Genomic DNA, 22,060 nt, shown 5'->3' with positions numbered 1-22,060 from the left:
ATGTTAGCCAGTTCCCAATGCTGCAAATGCAACCAAGAAATTGACCCTGTTGAAAAAAAAAAAAAATTAATAATTCCTTACATTTATATAGCCCTTTTCTGGACACTTTACACATATGGAGGAATCTCCTCATCCACCACCAGTGTGCAGCATTCACCTGAATGATGCAAAGGCAGTCATATTGCACCAGACTGCACACCACACACACAGGAGTGGAGTGATGAAGCCAATTATGAAATGGGGATGGTTAGGAGGCTATGATGGACAGAGGCCAGAGGGCAAATTTGGCCAGGATGACTTTTTTTTGACATCCTGGGATTTTTAATGACCACAGAGAGTCAGGACCTTGTTTATCATCTCATCCGAAAGACGGCACTCACTGGCAGCATAGAGTACCCTTCACTAAACTGGGGTGTTAGGACCCACAGGTTGAGTGCCCCCTGCTGGCCTCACTAACACCACTTCTGGCAGCTTTGCCATGTGGTCTCAGCCCTGATTAGCTTCAGTGGGCGACCATGTGAGAGTTGCAGAGAGTTAGCTGCTGACTAAGATTTAGTTCTGCTACTATAGCTTCTATGACTGTCTGCTGTAAAAGCCTCTAATGCCATTGAAGAACATGTTTTTATTCCTCAAAGAACCGTTAAGTAAACAGTTCTTAAAAGGACAAACATTGTGTAAAGATACTTTTTAATCTCTGAATCACACTGTTAAACAACAAAGAACCTTTTGTGGAATATAAAGATTCTGTGGATATTATTATGTCTACAGTACATTGTCAATAAAGAAACATTTTTTCTCAGAATAATGATTAAAAATCAAAGCAGCGATTACATAGATTTACTGGAAAGATATCAGCATACAGGAATATTTTATCAATAGAAAACTGATCAAGCCAAACAGCACACAGTAGAGAAATCAGACTACTGGATCAGTATATTGCAAAGAATATGTTCACATATTTTCTGGAAAGTTGTCTGTAGACTGTGTAGGGAAACTGTTTATTCTGAATAAATGGCAAAAGTACGCTCTGGAGGTTTCTAATGCCTCGTTCAAGCTGCCATTGTGAATACAATAGAAAATGACTGTGATTTAAGAAATAAGTGATTTATTTTATGCATGCCCCTAAATGCAGCTCAGAGAAAAAATTGCACTGTGCTCTGTAAGCTTAAAAATTTGAATGTATTTATTATTATAATGTAGGGACAGGTTTAGTGTGATCTCTGATAAATCACTAAATCCACATAATCAAATATTAGTGACAAATATCCATGGACACAGGGATTTATGTTACTGATCATAATGCATTTACATTAGTGGGAGTTTCCCTTTAATATGCAAAAGTTATGGGATGAGACTATTTAACTTAAAGTTTTTTGGGCAGACAGTTTTTATTTGTATTTCACACCATTTTTAATGCATTTCTTAGCCAATTTTGCACTTGTGTTGAACATTTCATGCACCTTTTCATCATCACTTTTTTCATTTGTTCTGGTTTATTCACTGCATTGGACATTATGAATTTGCACATTGTCAGTAGATCACTACTAAAACCTTTCACTCCTATCTGTGCATTTATTGTATAGTGATCTTGCACTGATTTGCCCTTTTTAATAACTGTAACCTTCAAAGTCTTACTTTGCTCATGATTTAGTGAAAGAAAACATTAAGCCTGGTCTTATTAAAGTCATCTGAACTACATTTTGTATGTCTCACTATGTCAATGTTTTTGTATTTGTGTTTGTAGTGATCGGGGAGCCTGTGAAATTGGAGTGGTTTAACCCGCAGGGGGAGCGGATGGTCGCGTCTCCACGGGTGGCCTTGCACAATGAAGGTATTCGTTCCAGACTCACCCTTTACAATGCCAAAATAGAAGACGCTGGCATCTACCGGTGCCAGGCCACCGATGCACAGGGAGAGACACAGGAGGCCACTGTGGTGCTCGAGATCTATCGTGAGTATCCAAAACACACAGACAAATCTGTTATTATTCAAGTTACTTTTTTTTTCAGGTAATAAGTCTGAATAAGTCTGAATAATAAGTAGTAGCCTAAATGGTGTAAATTGTTACTTAAACTAACGTGTTACCAAAATAATAAATAAATAGGTTGCAATGAGCAATCTAAATGCAGTGCAATAAAATCTCAACCAAAAATTGTGTTATCCTAATTTATCAAATTATTTTGTGTTTTATTTACATACTTTATTTGTAACAAACAAAAAAAAAAAAAAAAAAATATATATATATATATATATATATATATATATATATATATATATATATATATATACACTGTATATATATTAACCTCAAACTGCTTTTAATATATACACATAGAAATGGTAGCATATATGCAATCAATATATTTAAATAAATACTAGACTTCAATTCTGCTAAATTGTTATATCATAAAAATAAATGTTGTAATTTTAAAAACAAATGAGCTCATAACATGATATATTTGCAAATCATCAGCAAATGATTGATTAAAAAAGCCCGGAAGTTTAAAAAAAATGTCTTTGACCAACTGTGGCTAGCCATTAATTTGCAGTGTTAATACTATCCTAATACTGAAAATAGTTCATACAGAATATAACTTAATCTGTTAGTCAGATAGAGTCATTATCAGTTGTTAATGTATTAATCATTAATCTCCACAGCCTGATCATCCTGCCGCCCAACACTACTCATTAAAGCTAAACAGTGCCGAGCCTGGTCAGCCTGCAGGTCCTAATGCCCCAGTAAAGTAAAGGGGACACTATACTGTCGGTGGGCGCTGTCTTTTGGATGAGATGTTAAACTGAAGTCACTGACTCTCTGTGGTCATTAGAAATCCCATGGCACTTCTTGTAAAGAGCAGGGGTTTAGCCCGGTGTCTTGACCAAACTATGGCTGCGTCCGAAACCGCATACTTCCACACCATATAGTACGCTAAAATCAGTATGTGAGCCGAGTAGTACAGTATGTCTGAATTCATAGAATTCGAAAATCAGTATGGGAGAAGTACCCAGATGACTTACTACTTCCGGCAAGATTCTGGAGTGTGCATCCCATGCATGCTGCGCTATCCCATGATACCCCGCAAGCAAATTCATGAACAAGAGTAAAGCGAAGCAACTGACGAAAGTAGGTCACGTGACCATGACAAAATGGTGGCTGTAGTACGACCGAAATTCATTCGTACTTTTCACATTCATACTGTATAGAACGTACTTTTCTAACAGCCGAGTAGTACGTTTAAATTCAAATCCAGTACCTACTGAGTAGTAGGCTGTTTCAGACGCAGCCTAGCTCTATCGGCTCTTACCCATAATGCCCTCTCAATCATCCCCATCCACCGAATTGGCTATATCACTGTCTTTCCACTCCACTGGTGTGTGGTGAGCGCACTGGTGTGTTGTCCTGTGGCTGCCGTCGCATCATCCAAGTGGATGCTGCACACTAGTGGTGGTGTGGAGAGACCCCCTTCATGATTGTGAAGTATTTTGGGTTTATGGCCATACACGATAAATGCGTTATATAAATACACATTACAATACATTACATAACGAATGGTTTAGTTCTTCATGATCCAAACAGTAACACATCTTATCATCTTGACACATTGTTATACATACTGCAGAAATGATACATACTGTATAATGTTTAATACTCATATTGTTAATTGTTACTAAAAATGCTTACTGACCTCAAAGTTTTGAACTGTATTTGGGTGCTATACATAAACAGAGTCAGGACAAAAATGAGGTCAGCAAATAGCACTCAGCATTGCCTCTGTGAGCACCAGAGCACAATATATCTTTTCACATGAACCTTCCAGTGTTTAGATCCATACTGCTTGCGTTTGGTGACACAACCAGTTATAGTACTTTCGAAATATGGATTGCAAATCACCTGAGATTTGGCACTGTGGGGCTCTTCTGCATGAAAGGCAAGCAGCTTTTCTCCCTCCTGTTCATGGCACTCGAGACACAAAATCCACCCAGGGGATTCAAGGCTTCCTGGCACGCTGGTGGTCTCTGAGCAGTGGGGATGCTGTCCCTCTCAAAGTCCTATCACTGTCAGAACCCACACACTCACATCTGTGCTGGGAGATGCAGAGATAATTGTCTCTTTCGCTCTGGTTTATAAATCAGCAGAGAATAGTTTTTTATGAGGGCAAATACAGTTATGACAGTTTGATTTGCGTTTCAGATAACCTACAGCACCTGAAAAATCTTAGTTTATCTGGATTTATGATTTATAGTAATGTGTTTGAGTAAAATGTAATTTCAGTTTTACTCTTCAAACTTATAGGAGACATAAAATATCTAAAAAATAATTGCTAGGGTTTCCGACGTGTCTGTATTAATTTTTAGACAACATAATACTAATGTTTTATCTTCGGTTGAGTTTAAAAAAAGCATTATTTGCTGATTTTACCCAGATATTTTAATCCTAACAAATGAGAACAATTGTTATTCTGACAATTTTACTAGCAAAAATAAGTTAAAATTTTTATTAGATATTTAGAAGAAATGGAATCATAGAATGGAATAAAGCTATTTAAAGATTGTTATTTTAACCCATACCTATACAGTGCATCCGGAAAGTATTCAAAGCGCTTCACTTTTTCCAATTTTTTTTATATTACAGTCTTATGCCAAAATGGATTAAATTCATTAATTTCCTTTAAAATTACACACAATACCCCATAATGACAATGTGAAAAAAGTATTTTTTTTTAATTGTTATGAATTTATAAAAACTGAAATATCACATGTAGAGAAGTATTCACAGCCTGTGTCGTGAAGCTCTAAATTGAGCTCAGGTACATTCTGTTTCCACTGATCATGCTTGAGATGTTTCAGCAGCTTAATTGGAGTTCACCTGTGGTAAATTCTGTTGATTGGACATGATTTGAAAAGGTATACACCTGTCTATATAAGGTCTCAGGGTTGACAGTGCATGTCAAAGCACAAACCAAGCATGAAGACAAAGGTTACAGAAGGCTACAGAAAAAATTCTGCTGCTCTGAAAGTTCTAATAAGCACAGTGGCCTCCATCATCCGCAAGTGGAAGATGTATGGAACCACCAGGACACTAGAGGCCGGCTATCTAAGCTGAGTGATCGGAGGAGAAGTGCTTTATGGAGGTGATCAATAACCCGATGGTCACTTTGTCTGAGCTCCATCGTTCTTCTGTGGAGAGAGGAGAACCTTAAAAAAGGACAGCCATCTGTGCAGCAATCCACCAATCAGGCCTGTATGGTAGAGTGGCCAGACAGAAGCTACTCCCTGCCTGGAATTTGCCAAAAAGCATCTGGGACTTTCAGACCATAAGAAACAAAATTCTCTTGTCTGATGAGACTAAATTTTAATTATTTCGAGTCAATGCCAGGCATTACGTTAGGGGAAAACCAGGCACCGCTCATCACTAGGCTAATACCATCCCTACAGTGAAGCATGTGAAAGCATGGTGGTGGCAGCATGAACTGGAGAATTAGTCAGGATAGAGGGAAAGATGAATGCAGCAATGTACAAAGACATCCTGAATAAAAATTTGCTTCAGAGTGCTCTTGACCTCAGATTGGGGTGACGGTTTAGCAGGACAATGACCAAAAGCACACTGCCATAATATCAATGGAGTGGCTTCACAACAACTCGGTGAATGTCCTTTAGTGGCCCAGCCAGAGCCCAGACCTAAATCCTATTGAACATCTCTAGAGAGATCTGAAATCGGCTGTACACCGTCACTTCCTATCCAACCTGATAGAGCTTGCAAAAAAGCCCAAAGGTAGGTGTGCCAAACTTGTGACATTATATTCAAAAAGACTTGAGGCTGTAATTGCTGCCAAAGGTGCATCAAATAAAATATTGAGCAAAGACTGTGAATACCTATGTACATATGATTTTTCAGGTTTTTTTTATTTAATACATTTGCAACAATAAAAAAATAAATAAATAAATAAATAAATTTTCATTATGGGCTATTGTGTGTAGAATTTTGAGGAAATGCAGTGGGGACAGGTTGAAAGCCATGAAATTGGAGTTAGGTCAGTGGCTTGAATGCTAATTATTGTCACCTGTATGCCACACAGGTCTTGAGTCCCATGTGAGGCTAGAGATTTTCTTACTATGCGGAGATAAAAATATCTGTGTTACTTACCCACCTGACCGATCAGGCTCCTCCCAAACTTACGTTAGGAACTTCATTTAATTTCAGACTTGCCATTAGCAGACTTTGAAGAGGAGCTCCGGAAGCATAATCGGAGGACTGACAACAGAGGAAGATAAGAAAGGACCTGGTCTAGGACACTTTTTCAGATTAAACAAAATGGGTGGGGGTAGCCCCTCAGGGACAGCTACTGCCTAAACGGAATCCAAAAACATACATGAAGTCTCCTAGACTCTGCCCTCTTCTCTTCCTCTGTCATCACTCATCTTTTTATCCTTCCACACTCCTTTGTGAGACTCAAGACCAGTATGGTGCTCCATTTTTATGGTTCTTGACCGTATTCCTTCTCATGACATTAAGAACAGAAAAAATATTAAATCTGTCTCTCCTTCACCCCCCCCACCCCCCCCCCCCCCCCCCCCCCCCCCACACACACACACACACATCTGTATGATCTCTGAAGGTGTTGAAATGTCTTGAAATGAGCTGTCATCTATGGTACACTCAAGTGTTTCCTCAGAAGTTTGTTTTGTCTGAAATGACAGAAATCATTTCAGTTTCACTCATGGTTGAAATCGATACAAAGAAAATGCACCTCAAGATGTTCCCCTCCATCTGTCCTCTTTGGAGATTAGACCTGATGCAAACTTTAAGTCTCGAATTATCATACATTTACATTAAAATGTATTCAGCATATTACAAGGATGCATGCTCTTACATGTCCTCGCTATAAAAGCAATTTGAGAGAACTGTATATTGATGCAAATTACAATGGAACAACATCTTGGCACAACTATTTAGGAATCCATTACATTGCAAAGGACATTATGTGTGTTAGCACAAAAAAAACCTCCACCGTTGGAAATGCTGCCATTGAAATAGCTGTTTTGATTTTCCATCTGAATAGAGGACATCCAAAAGCTTTCAAAGAGAGAGCCTCACAATGCCGGGGAAAATGGACGTGTTCCATCTGAAGATGTTTGACAAATCTGTTGATGTAAAGCTAAATGTAATTCCCCAACAACGAGACAGCTGCCGGCAGACGACACGGAGCAAAGCAGCTTCAATGAGGGGGAAAAAGCAACAGGGATAGAAAAAGCATTTCACTAAGGAAGGGAGAATAGCTGTGTTGTGGTCACAGCTAAATTGAATGCGTCTTACATTGTTGCATTAAAGGAATAGTTCAGAACTTTCTTCTCTGGAATGAAAAGGAGAAGTTTTACAGATTGTAGATTCCATGTGTTGCTTGTTGGTTTTGTTCTGTTTTGTTAGTCTGTTTGTTCACTTCTTTGGTGGTTCACTACAGTGTGTTTTGTGCTGCGCTGTTTCAGTGATCTCTTGTGGGCTTCTTTGTTGATTTATTGTTAAAAGGACTGGTTTTGCAGCTCACAAATCATGACACTGTGCACTTCTAATCAATTGGGATACAAAGCTTTTCAAGTCAACAAAAAGCTGTTTGAAAAAATGTTGAAAGACTTGTTCGTTTGACTTGTGCAATATATACCAACTCTTTTGAAGTCCTACTATTTGATTCTATATTCAAGAAGGAGAATGAGGGTCCGTTCACCCAAAAGGGAAAATTATGTGATGAATTACTCATCTTCAAGACCTCAAGACTTTCATTCATCTTTGAAACACAAATAGATATTTTAGATATTTTATTTGAAATCCTTGAGCTCTCTCATTGTCCATACAGTACAGTACAGTACAGTACAGCAATGATCCAGAAGTTTAGATAGGAAACCAAATGTTTCTTTGTGACTTTAGGGGTTTTACTGTAATAATACAAGAATAATGTCACCTTAAGGTTCTGCATGAGATAAAGGCTGATTTATACTTCTGCTTCAAGTGATTGGCTTGACCCAAGGTGCCTGCCTTGCATGTAGTCGTGCATTTATAATTCTGCATGCTGTTTGTGTTGTTTTGCAGTAATATTTCCGAAGCACTAGCTGGCAGTAGGTTTTTATGTTTAGTTTTTTTTTTCTGAACACTACTTTAAGTATCTAAAACTCATTCGTTCAGAGGCAGGAATTGGCAGATGCCAAACAACATTAATCATAAGATAAACACAAAACAACAGTTTCCATCTAGTGCTACTGCAGGGGACTTGACACTTGTTAACACTCGCTCTAATTGGATCGCAAGGCTTTCGGTCCCGCCCACATTGGTCACAGCTACCAAGCTGACTAATCACTGAGCTTGCGCTACTCATTATGACCTGTAGTTACATTTCTTGAGAAGTGCGGTTTAATGTTAGCCACGCTGAGTAGCGGGTGCCACTGTGTAAACTCTGGGTTCCCTGTAGCCACCCCACTATTATTTTGCTGTTGATATTATTAATTTAAATGTACTTACATAAATTTACAATATTTCAATGAATAAATAAATAAAATGTAGCCACTAAATTATTGTGGATTGATTGGTGACACTGAAGTAGCTGATTCAATGCCCTTCATCCTCCCTGATCATCATTGACAGCATGCAGTAGTATAAATGCATGCAGAAGTATAAATCAGCCTTAAGGGTGCAAGGGCAATATGATGCTTGCATGTTGCACTGCTGACTAAAATGGCAATAGTAAATGCCTGTAGTAAATGCCCACCTTGTCCTGACAAAGATTGGAGATATTGGCAAACAAAGTCATTTTACTTCTTTTTTAGGCACACAAAATTGTTCCTGAAGTTTTGAATTATTAAAGTTGAACATCTCAGGACCATTGCTTACAATGGAGGATGAGAGAGCTCTTCGATTTCATCTGAAATACCTTAATTTGAGGGTGAAGATGTCAGGGGATTGGAAGATAATGAGAATGAGTAATTGAATTAGAGTAAACATAATTTTCATTTTGCGGTGAACTATACCTTTTACATACAGACTCCAATAACTGGATCTCTGTCAGTTTATATTGCAAAAGTATATTTTTCTTCATTTATTACAATGTAAATATTTAAACGCTCAGTGCATCTAATAGACAGTATGTATACTGTGAGAAAAAGAAAATTAATTTAGTAGAAGCTTGCCTGTGGTTGTTAAAAATAATCTTGCTTTCCAATTAAAGTTTAAGGAAAAGTATTAAAAATTATTATTTTTAAATTTTTTTTAGTTTTTGGAGTTAGGTGTAACGCGTTACTGTATTGTAATAAAATTTTTTAGGATTGCAGAAATGTAACGAATTACATTTTAAATTTGTGTAATTTGATTACAGTTACTAAAGTCAATGAAATTGCGTTACTTACCTTATAATTATAGTTTTTAGAAGACAAAATACTTTTTTCTGCTGCAAAGTCAGTTAATAAGCATGCACTTTTAAATTGCTGGAGAACGTGAACTGAAGTGCTTTGAGAGTGCTGATGCAAGTGCTTGCTTCTTCATAAGAATATACAGACAAAACGTTGATTTCGTTGAGCGTTGGGAGCGCATATTGCGCGCACACATAATTTCCAGGTGCACCTACAGTAGTTGAAAACCGCTAGTCACTTGACAAGAACTGACTGATCAGCTTTATACATTGGAATATAAACATTTAGGTAGACTAGTTACCTCAGACTAACACAGAACACCCAAACACTGCAGCACTTTTTCCAACTATGGATGTCAATGGTTACAGGTATCCAGCTTTCTCCATGTCTTCTTTTATGTTTAATAAACAAAAAAGACACATAAGTTTGGAACAAGTGAATGATAAGAAAATTATAAGTTTTGGGCAAACGCTTTAAGTCTTTTGAATATGTCAATCTGCTGTGGCCAACCCATTGTAATGTTCCTCAGTGAATATTGAATTACTGAAAGAGCTGCAATTTATTTAGTATATTTATATGTATAAGTATATTTTATATGTTTTAAAAGTAACTTCAATGTAAAGTAATTAGTAATCTGATTAATTTTTACATTAAGTAATCAGAAATTTAATCAGATTACATCTTTTGAGTAGTAGTCAGTAATTTGTAATTGATTACTTTTTTTTAAAGTAACCTACCCAACACAAAGAGTGTTATAGAGATGACAATGGTATTACTTTTTAAATTCATTAAGGCTGCATAAGTATGAATATGCTCTTTGATTTTAATTCTGATTTATTAATTACTTTAACTTAACTCAACTGAATCATGCATATTATTATTATTAGGTACAATTTTGACTGCTGGTGTTGAAGGAATCTTATAAACTTAAAAAACTGACTCAGTCCCAAATTCAGAGAATGCATTTCGGCAAGCTGTGATTTAACTGAGCAACGACTTCGGTTCCGTTTTTTTCATCACACAGAGATACGATATGACTTCAAAAGACTCTGAATATAACGCACAAATCAGGGTCAGGACGGAGAATCGTTTCATATTTTTATGATGTTTTGTCATTCCTTTTGATGCTTTAAGTTGATTCTCATTCACTGTAAAAGCACAAAAAAGAGCAACTTGCTCATCTACAGTAGTTCAAAATCTGTTCTTACTGTATACTTACTGTTTGTTCCCAAGAAATTGTTCAAATTAAAATAAAAAAGGAATCATGAGGATAAAAACATTATCACAGAATGAATTTTATGTTTAAAATCAGCCCTGCATTATTAAGATCTTGATGAAATGATATATAGCAGATGAAACGAAATAAAGAACAAAACGCGGAAAAGAGACATGACAGACACTGACAAAGTGAAGAAGAAAGGGAAAGGTGTGGAAATGTCTCTCTTTAAAGCAAGCGGCTTCAAAGTCTTGATGCACTGGGGTAAAAAATGCTGCATGAAATGTTCACCCAATTTTCTTTCTTTTTTAATGTATGGGAATGAAATTTTAATCCTCAGTGTGTATAATTAGTGGATTTTGCTAAACTTCTAGGAGCTGTTTCACAAGCTTGCATCTCTAACTTTGTAGCAGGTTTGGCATTTGCCTATGTTCCATTAGAAGTTGTATTTAGAGCAGTGGGAGCCGTGTGTAAACAGACATGACTCACAGATCAATACGCAGAGCTGCTGTGCTGATGAGGATGTGCTGCTTCTTTCAGCTCTCTGAAGACGCATTTTCTTATACTGCGGTGTAGCAGCTGTTTACACCGGCTTCCCACACAAATACAATGTGGTTTTGGTGCAGCAGAAAGTAGCTGCGAATAGTGAATAATAAGAGACGACGCTGAAGCACACCTGATTTATGACAAGCAGATATAGATGTTGACACCTAACTTGTTTTCCGTTGATTTTTCTTTTGGTTTTCCTCACTGAGGGGCTGATCTAGAAATCTAAAGCCTTCATGCCGTTTCTTTCATCTTCCTGCTGCTTACAAATGAAATCTGTACAGCTTCCACATGTCATAGAGATTAATCCTAATTAGCAGCTTAAATTTATAGGTTATGCTTGTTTGATTTCTTTTAAATTTTTCTTATCGAGGAGAAATGTAAATTTAATTGAAAAAGCAAATGTAACAAAGTAGATTTAAAATCACTTATATATCACATTGCATCACTTTTGGATAAAGTTTGGATGGAGTTTGGATAAATTTAGATTAAAAAAGTCAAACTTACAACCTCTATGATAAAACATAATGCAGTGTACATATAAATATTTATAAACAAATACAAGAATTCATTAATTTTCTTTTCAGCTTAGTCCCTTTATTAATTTAGAGTCGCCACAGTGGAATTAACCACCAACTTATCCAACATATGTTTTACACAGCGGATACCCCTCCAGCTGCAACCCATCACTGGTAAACATCCATACACAATCATTCACGTTTATACACTACGGACAATTTAGCTTACCCAATTCACCTGTACCGCCTGTCTTTGGACTGTGGAGGAAACCGGAGCACCTGAAGGAAACCCAAGTGAATGTGGGGAGAATATGCAAACTCCACACAGAAATGCCAACGATCCCACTTTATATTAAGTGTCCTTAACAACTATGCACTTACATAAAAAAAAAATAAATACAATGTACTTACTGTGTTTATAATGTATTTGAGAACACTTGTGGTGCTTTTGAGTTGGGATAGAGGTTGGGTTATGGACAGGTTTGGTGGTATGGGTAGGTTTAAGGGTGGGTTAAGGTGTAAGGGATGGTCAACAGTGTTTTTACAAATGTTATTACAAAAGTTAATTAAAGATGTAATTACATACAGGTATTCAATCAAGCATAAGTACAGAGTAAATACATGCATTACACAATAAGTATATTGTAACAAACTATTAATTCCTGTGTAAGTACATATTAGTTAGGACCATGCCATCTTACCCAGCCAAGGCTCGAACCAGCAACCTTCTTACTGTGAGGCAACAGCACTAGCTACTGCGCCACCTCTTTGCCTTACAAGAATTTGTGTAATTATTTAACAATACAGTTTTTCAGGGACATTTTAAGGCTTTCATTTGACAACAACATGCTAGGACACCATGTCAGATGGGTATAGTGAGATGTGTATATAAATTTTTATTATTTATTGAAAGATAACTCAAAGCTTAAAAATAATAATAACAATGTTTGAAATGTTAATTCAATTTAAAAAAAAATTTTTGTATGTTTCAAAGTCAAAGTCAGCTTTATTGTTCATTCAACCACATGTACAGAGAATCGAAATTGTTTTATTCTCACACCCTATAGGTGCCTAACAGATATTATTACTAAAAAGAAGTAAAAAAAAAGAAATTACATTAAATACAATAACACATATAATATAATTTAAAATATGAGTAAAATGGTGACGGAGTGGCACAGTAGGTAGTGCTGTCGCCTCACAGCAAGAAGGTTACTGGTTCGAGTCACGGCTGGGTCAGTTGGCGTATCTGTGTGGAGTTTGCATATTCTCACCATGTTCTCGTAGGTTTCCTCTGGGTGCTCCGGTTTTCCCCACAGTCCAAACACATGCACTATAGGTGAAATGAACAAGCAAAATTGACTGTAGTGTATGTGTGTAAATGAGTGTGTACTGTATGGGTGGTTTCCCAGCGATGGGTTTAGGCTAGAAGGACATCCGCTGCGTAAAACATATGCTGGATAAGTTGGCGATTCATTCCGCTGTGGCAACGCCTGATTAAAAAAGAGACTAAGCTAAAAAGCTAATGAATGAATGTTATAATAATCATGTTCCAATGTTGTTTTCTGATCTAGTCAGTAGGCATGAAACCTTTCACAAAACCACACAGGCAACTGTGACTGTCTAGCGCCAAAGTGTAAGACCTCTTTTAGTCAATTTGTTTTTATTTCTGTTAAGGGAACCAAACTGTGGAATTATTTACCTGTTAGCCTAAAATCAGAAAGTAATATAAATGTTTTAGTAGTGTACATAAAAAGTGGTTAAAAACAAAACAGCAGTGTTTGCACAAATAGTCCACTATTAGTTTGTTGGATCATGCTGCCTTTGCTTTGGCCTTACAGCAATTTTATGTAAATAATTATACTGTTGTGTATATGAATGTATTTTATTTTAATTTCGTCAAGTTTCCTGTGGGCAGGAGTTGAGAATTAGCAAGTCTGCTAAAACACTTCATTCATCCATTAATTTTCTTGTCGGCTTAGTCCCCTTATTAATCCGGGGTCGCCACAGCGGAATGAACCGCCAACTTATCCAGCAAGTTTTTATGCAGCGGATGCCCTTCCAGCCGCAACCCATCTCTGGAAAACATCCACAAACACATTCACACACTCACACACTACGGACAATTTAGCCTACCCAATTCACCTGTACCGCATGTCTTTGGACTGTGGGGGAAACCGGAGAAACCGGAGGAAACCCATGTGAACGCAGGGAGAACATGCAAACTCCACACAGAAACGCCAACTGAGCAGCGGCTCGAACCAGCGACCCAGGGACCTTCTTGCTGTGAGGCGACAGCACTACCTACTGCGCCACTGCTTCGCCTGCTAAAACACTTAAACAAGTTTATTTGGTTGTCCAGTGTAATTGTGTTGTCCATGTCAAATAAATAAATGTTATTTTCCAACAATGTAATCATTTTTACTATTTCTTCTCTCTGCCCCTCAGAGAAGCTGACGTTCAGAGATGTGAGGTCTCCTCAGGAGTTTCGGCAGGGTGAGGTGGCTGAAGTGGTCTGTGATGTCACCAGTTCCCCTGTGCCTGTGGTCTCCTGGTTTTACAACAACATTGAGATCACTGAAGACACTGAGAGTAAGTAATCTGCCATATTGACCTATTTTCTCTGGCTAAAAAAAGACCTTTGCGGCATTGCTAAATAAGTGAGATATCATTGTCAATTAATACTTGAATGCTTGAAAATTAATGTAGACTTCAAGCTTCTCTGTAGAGGACTGCAGAGAGAGAAAATGACCAGCAAAAATACAAAAAAGGGAATGCATGATAAAATCATTGTCACATTATGAATAATGTATGGCCTCATTTCACTGTAAGACTTTCAAAATGTTATTCCCTTTTTCCAACTCAGTGTTGACAAGCGCTAACAAGCGTGTTGATTAAAAAATGCATGTGCTTCATGTAAATGTGATTTCAGCCAGTTTTAAATATAGCCCTATTGAATGCTAAATTAGCCCGTCATTAACGCCATCAAATATTTTGTTCTCCAGAGTTTGAGCTCCTACAAAACAACAATCTGCAAGTGCAGAAAGTGACTAAAGCAGATGAAGGAGTGTATCGCTGCGAGGCCAGAGTCGAAGCCAGGGGAGAAATTGACTTCCGGAACATTATCCTGGTGGTTAACGGTGAGTTTGGAAAGCTGTGATTTTCACCTCAAAAATGCAGCAGCGTCCAGTAGTCTTTTTGAGATCTGTTAGTTTAATGGATGCATTATGAGCCAGTTTTAAAGTGACACTATAATGCTTTTTTTGAATTATTACCTTCCGTTTGCTGGGTAACAAACTGTGCCTTAAAGATCAAATTACACTACACAACAATTATTGTGTAATAACGGTGTGTGTTAATTTATTTTATAATCAATGAATCTGTTAAAAGAGTTTCTGACACCCCATTCACACAGGGCATCAACGTCAATGTTTCCCATTCACTTTGAATGGGTGACGTCAAGCGTTGTCTGACTGAATTGTGGATCTGTTGGCACCGCTTTAGTGCTGTTGCTTGCTGTAGAAGTTAGGAATTACTCAACTTTTCAAGCACCAATTGAAGCGTCAGCCAATTAGATTGCTTAATACAAATACCCCAGCTCAAACAGTAGCCGCTTACTGACTGATTTTATTGGCTGATTCTGCAATGATGATCTTTCAGCCCTAATTTCAGACATGTCCTCTGCCAAGTGTCGACACTGAAGCCCCATGTGTATCGGGTGTTACAGTCAACAAAAATCTTCGACAGTGACTAGTTTAATCACATCTGATTGACCATAAGCTCAAAAGAGAGATATGTGATTGGTTATTAATCTCAATGTCTAAATGTCTAAAAATCTAAATCTAATACTCCAATTTCATGGACTTCTTTCTAATTTCACTTTAATCACAGCAGTTGTGATACATTTGTTTGTGGAAATGCTGTTTTTGCCGCAATATCATGTTGGTGGCATTTTTGAAACATGCCCTCTCCACATTCTTACTCTTAATTGAAACACATGTTAATGGTGATGTTGATAGGTTGATTGTATTTCTTTCATCAATCTTAGACTCAAGTTCAATCAACACCATCATTGCTGTCATCGAGTGTGAACAGATTCTGTATATTGAGGAAGTCTCTAGAGCTATATGTGTCTGACATGCTGTAGACCAGAGGTGTCAAACTCAGATCCTGGAGGGCCGCAGCCCTGCACAGTTTAGTTCCAAGTCTGCTTCAACACATTTACCTGTACATTTCAACAAGCCTAAAGGACTTAATTAGTCTGATCAGTAAAGGTGTCAAAATTAATTGTTTTTTTCTGTGAACCGCGATGCAGATGGAGACAATTTAATATCAGTTCAGTTATAGATTCTAAACGGTTATTACGTACTGACATCTTTTATCTATGTGCTATGTTGTGGTAGAATACTATGGCTTAGGAGGTGTGCACTAGTAATTAAAATGCAGTGTCTCTGCCCAAGTCACTGCGTGTTTGCTGGGCAGTCTTTCATTGACACTGAAGTTACGGCAGAAGCCTAATCACTGCTGTAGAGAAAACGAAAATAAACGCCATTTCTCTCTCACTGTGGCCCCTTTGACCTGCTGGCGTGACGTTTTCTCTACTCTCATTGCAGTTCTTGTGGATCCAGACACAAGCGTGTCTGCAGAGCAAGTTTTCTCCACTGTTTCTATCATGGATTAGCTGTGATCGTAGCATCCGTTTAAAGTCAGCACGATAGAGTCAATCGCAGCCCTTTCTGTTGAGCATGTGACCAATCATAGGCATTTAACGACTAACTTGACGATGCTCAAAAAGCAAGCGGGATAATATTTACAGTTGTTTATTTGCTTTAAATGCTGATGTTGTCCTGTGCCTGTATTTTATTTTTTTTTTGATGGATTCAGAAGTTGTGTTTTCTTTGAACAGGTCAAATTAAAGGTAAAGTACATATATCTGACTGCTTGTATTGAAGGACAAGATTGTATAACAAATACATATAAAATGTTTTTAAAAATTATTCATTTTAATACAAGAATTATTATGCTGCGAAGTAAAATATAAAATTTATATGGAAAGCATTGCCAATGCACCATCATGCATCGAGATATCGAATTGAACCGAAACGATGGCATGATAAATATAACTAAACCATATAGTTAGAGTGTAGTTTCACATGCACCTCTACTGATCAGGTGTGCGTTTCCCAAACAATGACGTAACTCACAGCTGACATATCATAGTACGATGCATTGTTAGGGTAAAGAACAATGTAGTGATGAGTGTTTCCCAAAACCCATAGTTTCTCTGTCGCAAATCCATCATTTGAACCACGTTAGTTCTAAACTATAAAATGGCCATAATGATGCTCTAAACGGGCTGGAGTAACAACTTCTTTAGAAAAGAACCCCATCATTTCTTTGTACAAATTATATTGTTTTACACGCACCACGCATTTAAAAAAAATAAAAAAATTATTATTGGTAAAAACATACACTCGTTTTCCATATTAATTAAAATATATATAAATGCCACACATAGAGCCAATGCTTCTTTTACAAATATTATTGAGAAGATTACATATTCTGTTCTAAAACATAAAACCACTTACAAAAGCTAACACGTATTCTAATCTCATATATAAATCATGTAAATAAATAAAAAATCAGGCCATTTATTAGGAAATGAAATTTAATATTTATTGGGAAAAGAAAAAAGACTACTTTAATAATAAAATTAGTAATAATAATAAAATGAAGATTGTGATGATGATGATAATGATTATTATTATTATTATTATTAATAGTAGTAGTAGTAGTTGTATTAAGTAGGATATTGTTTATTTATTTAATTTTTTTGGAAAGTCTATTTGACACTCACAAAAAACTGCAGTAATGTTCTAACTAAGAGGCCCACGTCATATACAGTACAGATTAATAAATCATTTACTATAAATTAAAAGCATTAACATATGCAATGTTGTTTGTTTTCACAAGCTTTGGAGACATAACATAAATTCTGATTTTAAATAATCGGTCAGCTTTCGCCATGAGCCACGGCTGTGTTCAAAATGACATCAATGTTTTTAAGTGCACTACAAAAGGAACGCAATTGTAAACATGAAGATTGCTAAAACTGATCTGTAAAAATACTTTGAAAGCAAATTACACCTAAGAGTGATGACTTTAATGTTTTTTTTTTTGTTGTTTTTTTTTTAGCATTTCAAGTTTAAATGTTGGAACGTTCTAAAGGAATAGGGCATGGGGGATAACTAGGAATAGAACACCACAAGGAATTATGTTTCTAACTACAGCTCCAGAGATGTAGTTGCAATCATACAAGTTTGAAATGCACTTTGCGGATGTTCGTTGGAACAATGGATTTGGGAAATGCCAAATTAATGAATTATGTTTGTAACAACAGAACTTGCGACCTTAGTTGGCTTACGGTGTTTTTTGGAAATGCACCTTAGATGTGTTTAATTAGGGTTGTAACTAAACTGTGCAGAGCTGCGGCCCTCCAGGAACTGGGTTTGACACCTGTGCTGTAGACCAATAATGACATGCTACTAGGTCATCTGACCAATCAGAGCAGACATACAGAAAGGAGGGATTTGGAAAGAACATATCTCTTGTTAAGAATTGAGTGCATGTAATGAATGCATGCTAACCTACTCTAAAACAAAATTAGCATTTTTTTTCCCCAGTGTTCTTTAATTTGTGCAATGTTGATGCTCTGTTGGTAGAAATCATCCACTGAGCTTCATTTCCACATTCATGCGATTGCAGTATCACTCTAATTTGCACGTTTATTAAAAATCCAGCCCTATATTTGTAATTTTCATTTTGGTTGAACTATTCCTTTTGAAGATAAAGTCATTTCAGCGCTATCTCTCAGACGAAAGGCGTTTGTATCCTGTTATCTCATTGACATTAGCCCTGCTCGGTCTGATGGGAAGGAAACAGCACTGTGACATCACCCCATCTGCGTGTCCTTGTCTAATGCAATGATAGCGAACACGAACGGGTGTCTGTTTAGTTTACTTCTGATATTTTCCTTGCTGATCCAATCATGGTGCTCAATGAGGCATGACCGATAATCCAGCCGACATGACAACACATATCAGAGGCTGACATAAAATAAATGCCACTCTGCGGGACTGTTCAGTAGCCTCCGGTCAGATAAGTGTTAGATAGGCAATACAAAATTAATATGTCTTTGTCCTCTAGGAAATGTTTTGATCTTTTCAAAGTTAGCCGCTTTTGCTGGACGCGTGCTGTTGGTTGGAAGTCTGGACACTTTGAGATGACTTTGAAATGTCCAGGCCATACATACTAAACAGCGTCTTTGTAATATCTGTAATGTTGTGTTTTAATGCGTGAGTAAGGCTTCAGAGAGCTTAGCTTTTCCCTGGCCTCTGCGTGATGTGTGTGTATATGAAGATATTAATAGAAATAAAAAAAGAAAAATGCTCAAGAAATGGAGATGATTTCTTAAGCAGTAGTTTTTTTTATTTTCGCTCAATGTTAGCTCCAACAGATTCTTTTTTTTCTTTTTTTTTTTTTCATGTTAAGTTTTTTAACACTGTTATTAACAGCATACAAGTCTTGAATTTTCTATAGAGGATGTTGTCATATTCTAGAGAAAGAAGTGTTCCCTATTATTGTACTGGAAGGCATATTATAAAACATTGCAATGATCAAATGTTATTTTTTCAGCTCAGAAAGAATTGGGTAAAAAAGCAAAAGAGAGCATTGTTGACACACACTCACCGGCCACTTTATTGGGTGCAACTGTGCAACTGCTTGTAAATGCAAATTTCTAATCAGCCAATCACATACTTCAATGCTTGTAGGCATGTAGACATGGTCAGGATGATCTGTTGCAGTTTAAACGAACATCAGATTGGGGAAATAAAGATGATCTAAGTGACTTGGACGTGGCTTGGTTGTTGTTGGTGCCAGATGGGCTGGTCTGAGTATTTCAGAAACTGCTAATCTACTAGGATTATCACACACAATTATCTCTAAGGTTTACAGAGAATGGTCCAACAAAGAGAAACTATCCAGTGAGCAGCAGTTCTGTGGGCACACATGTCTTGCTGATGCCAGAGGTCAGAGGAGAATGGCCAGACCGGTTCGAGCTAATACACTAGAAAGGCAGCAGTAACTCAAATAACCACAAACCTTAAGGCAGATGGGTTACAGCAGCAGAAGACCACACCAGGTGCCTCTCCTGTCAAGGAAATTGAGACTACAGTTTGCACAGGCACACCAAAATTGGACAATAGAAGATTGGAAAAGTGTTGCCTGGTCTGATGAGTCTTGATTTCTACTGCAACGTTCAGATGGTAGGGTCAGAATTTGGCATCAGCAACATGAAAGCATGGATCCATCCAGCCTTGTATCAACAGTTTAGGCTTGTGGTGGTATTGTAATGGTGTGTGAGATATATTCTTGGCACACTTTGGGCCCATTAGTACCAATTGAGCATCGTGTCAAGCCCACAGCCTACCTGAGTACCGTTGCTGACCATTTTCATCGCTTTATGACCACAGTGTACCCATTTTTTGATGGTTACTTGTAGCAGGATAATGTGCCATGTCATAAAGCGCGAGTCATCTCAGACTAGTTTCTTGAACATGACAATAAGTTCACTGTACTTACATGGCCCCCAAAGTCACTAGATCTCAATCCAATGAAGCACCATCGGGATTTGGTGGAATGCGAGATTCACATCATGGATGTGCAGCCGTTAAATCTGCAGCAACTGCATGATGCTATTATGTCAATTCGGACCAAAATCTCTGAGAAATATTTCCAGTATCTCGTTGAATCTATGCTACGATAGATTAATGCATTTTCCTAATGCAAAAAGGGGTCCAACATACAGTTAAATGGTGTATTGTGAAATAATATAAACTCTACTTGAACATATTTTTGCTCTTTTGACATATTTTAAAATGTAATTTATTCTATTGATGAATATAAAGTTACAAAACACTTAATGTATAATAAAATATATTAAATATCTGTGCAGTCTGTTCTGATCCATTATGCCTTTAGTGAATAAAGAAACGTAACAGTAGCAAATGTTGAGATAATATTTGTATATTTACGAAAATTTTGAATATTATTAAAGTTTTTTAATGGTCTTCTCTGTCTTGATTCATCCATGTAAATTTTGAGACAGTATTGAGTGACATTACGCAGTGAGATTATTGTAATAAGCTAGAAATTTAAGCTGTATTTATTTTATTTAATCAGATTTTTCAGGGGAATGATACATTTAAGTTATTTCCTGTATGTTTTTTGACTTGATTTTCTTTAGAATACCTGCTATATTGCCATCTTTTTCGTAGCTGAATGATTAGCCTTAGAATGTGTGTAGCTGTTAATGCTAAAGGTCAATTGAGTCTGTTAGATGGTTTGCTGGCCTGATTTGATGTCTTAATGCCCAATTGTGTCTCACATTAGCAGAGCTGTTTCAGTTGAGCATGCGTATCTGGGAATAGGTTAAATTAGATTACTGCCTTTGGAAAATAGGCATCGATTGGCAAGAAAGTCAATGATAATCTTGTTGGAACCGTTTCGATGCATGACAGCCTAGTGCTGTGCTTTGTGTGTGTGTTTCCTGCACAGTTCCACAGTGAATGTATGTGCCGCATGCCAATCGTAAAGGCAGAGTTCATTCACAAACTACTCTTTGATCATTTACTTACCTTCAAGTCAGTCCAAATCATGGCTTTCCTATTTTAAACCTCAAAAAGAGAAATTATTAATACTGTTCTTGTTCTTTAGGCTTGTATTTTTACCACTTTTACATGGCGTTTAGCCATTTATATGAATTGCTCACTGCAGCACCTCTCACACTTTTTTAAACAGAATAAAAACTATTTAGTTAAGTTAAAATACTGACAAAACTTTCAATTATTGGCACCTTGGAAGCCATAGAAACATGGTGGCTTGCATGTCTGGTATTTACAATTGTAACTAATGTAACATTACATCAACCAAATTCATTGCTGATGTCAATTTTAACAAAACTGCCTTCCACAGAAATGGTGTGCTTTATATTTGAAAGGCTGCTTAGCGCCAAACACACTTGGAGTGTTGCCATGTTCACTTATTTAAAGTGACAATTATTAAGCATTTTGGGGTTTAAATCTATCGAGTTTATGGAGATAATAAAGTAAGCAAGTGCAGGTTGCTTGGAATGTAGTTTATTTATGCTTAAGATACATTCAACACACACTGGAAAAAAAAATATCAAGCAGTACTTTATTCAAATAAAAAAAAATGTATCTTTCATTTCAGTTTAATATTTATTTGCTTTTGTTACTTTAAGTAATTTATTTTAAGTTCAAAACATAGTTAAATATAATTGTTTTTGATTAAGAGCTCAACTAAG

The 22,060-nt window shown here is 36.8% G+C and overlaps 1 protein-coding gene across 6 annotated transcripts in view; it reads left to right on the top strand.

The window, feature by feature from the left end:
• The window catches only part of ncam2 (neural cell adhesion molecule 2), a 398,045-nt gene that overhangs the window by 255,355 nt on the left and 120,630 nt on the right, over window positions 1–22,060 (top strand). For all 6 annotated transcript variants that reach the window (XM_005167807.5, XM_068223276.2, XM_073911544.1 and 3 more), the window contains 3 exon segments: window positions 1,745–1,951; window positions 14,122–14,265; window positions 14,679–14,813. In XM_005167807.5, the coding sequence (XP_005167864.1) occupies window positions 1,745–1,951; window positions 14,122–14,265; window positions 14,679–14,813 (486 nt within the window).

Source organism: Danio rerio, chromosome 9, assembly GCF_049306965.1.
Source record: "Danio rerio strain Tuebingen ecotype United States chromosome 9, GRCz12tu, whole genome shotgun sequence".
NCBI classification, from domain to species: domain Eukaryota; kingdom Metazoa; phylum Chordata; class Actinopteri; order Cypriniformes; family Danionidae; genus Danio; species Danio rerio.
This window is presented reverse-complemented; position numbering and strand designations above follow the sequence as displayed.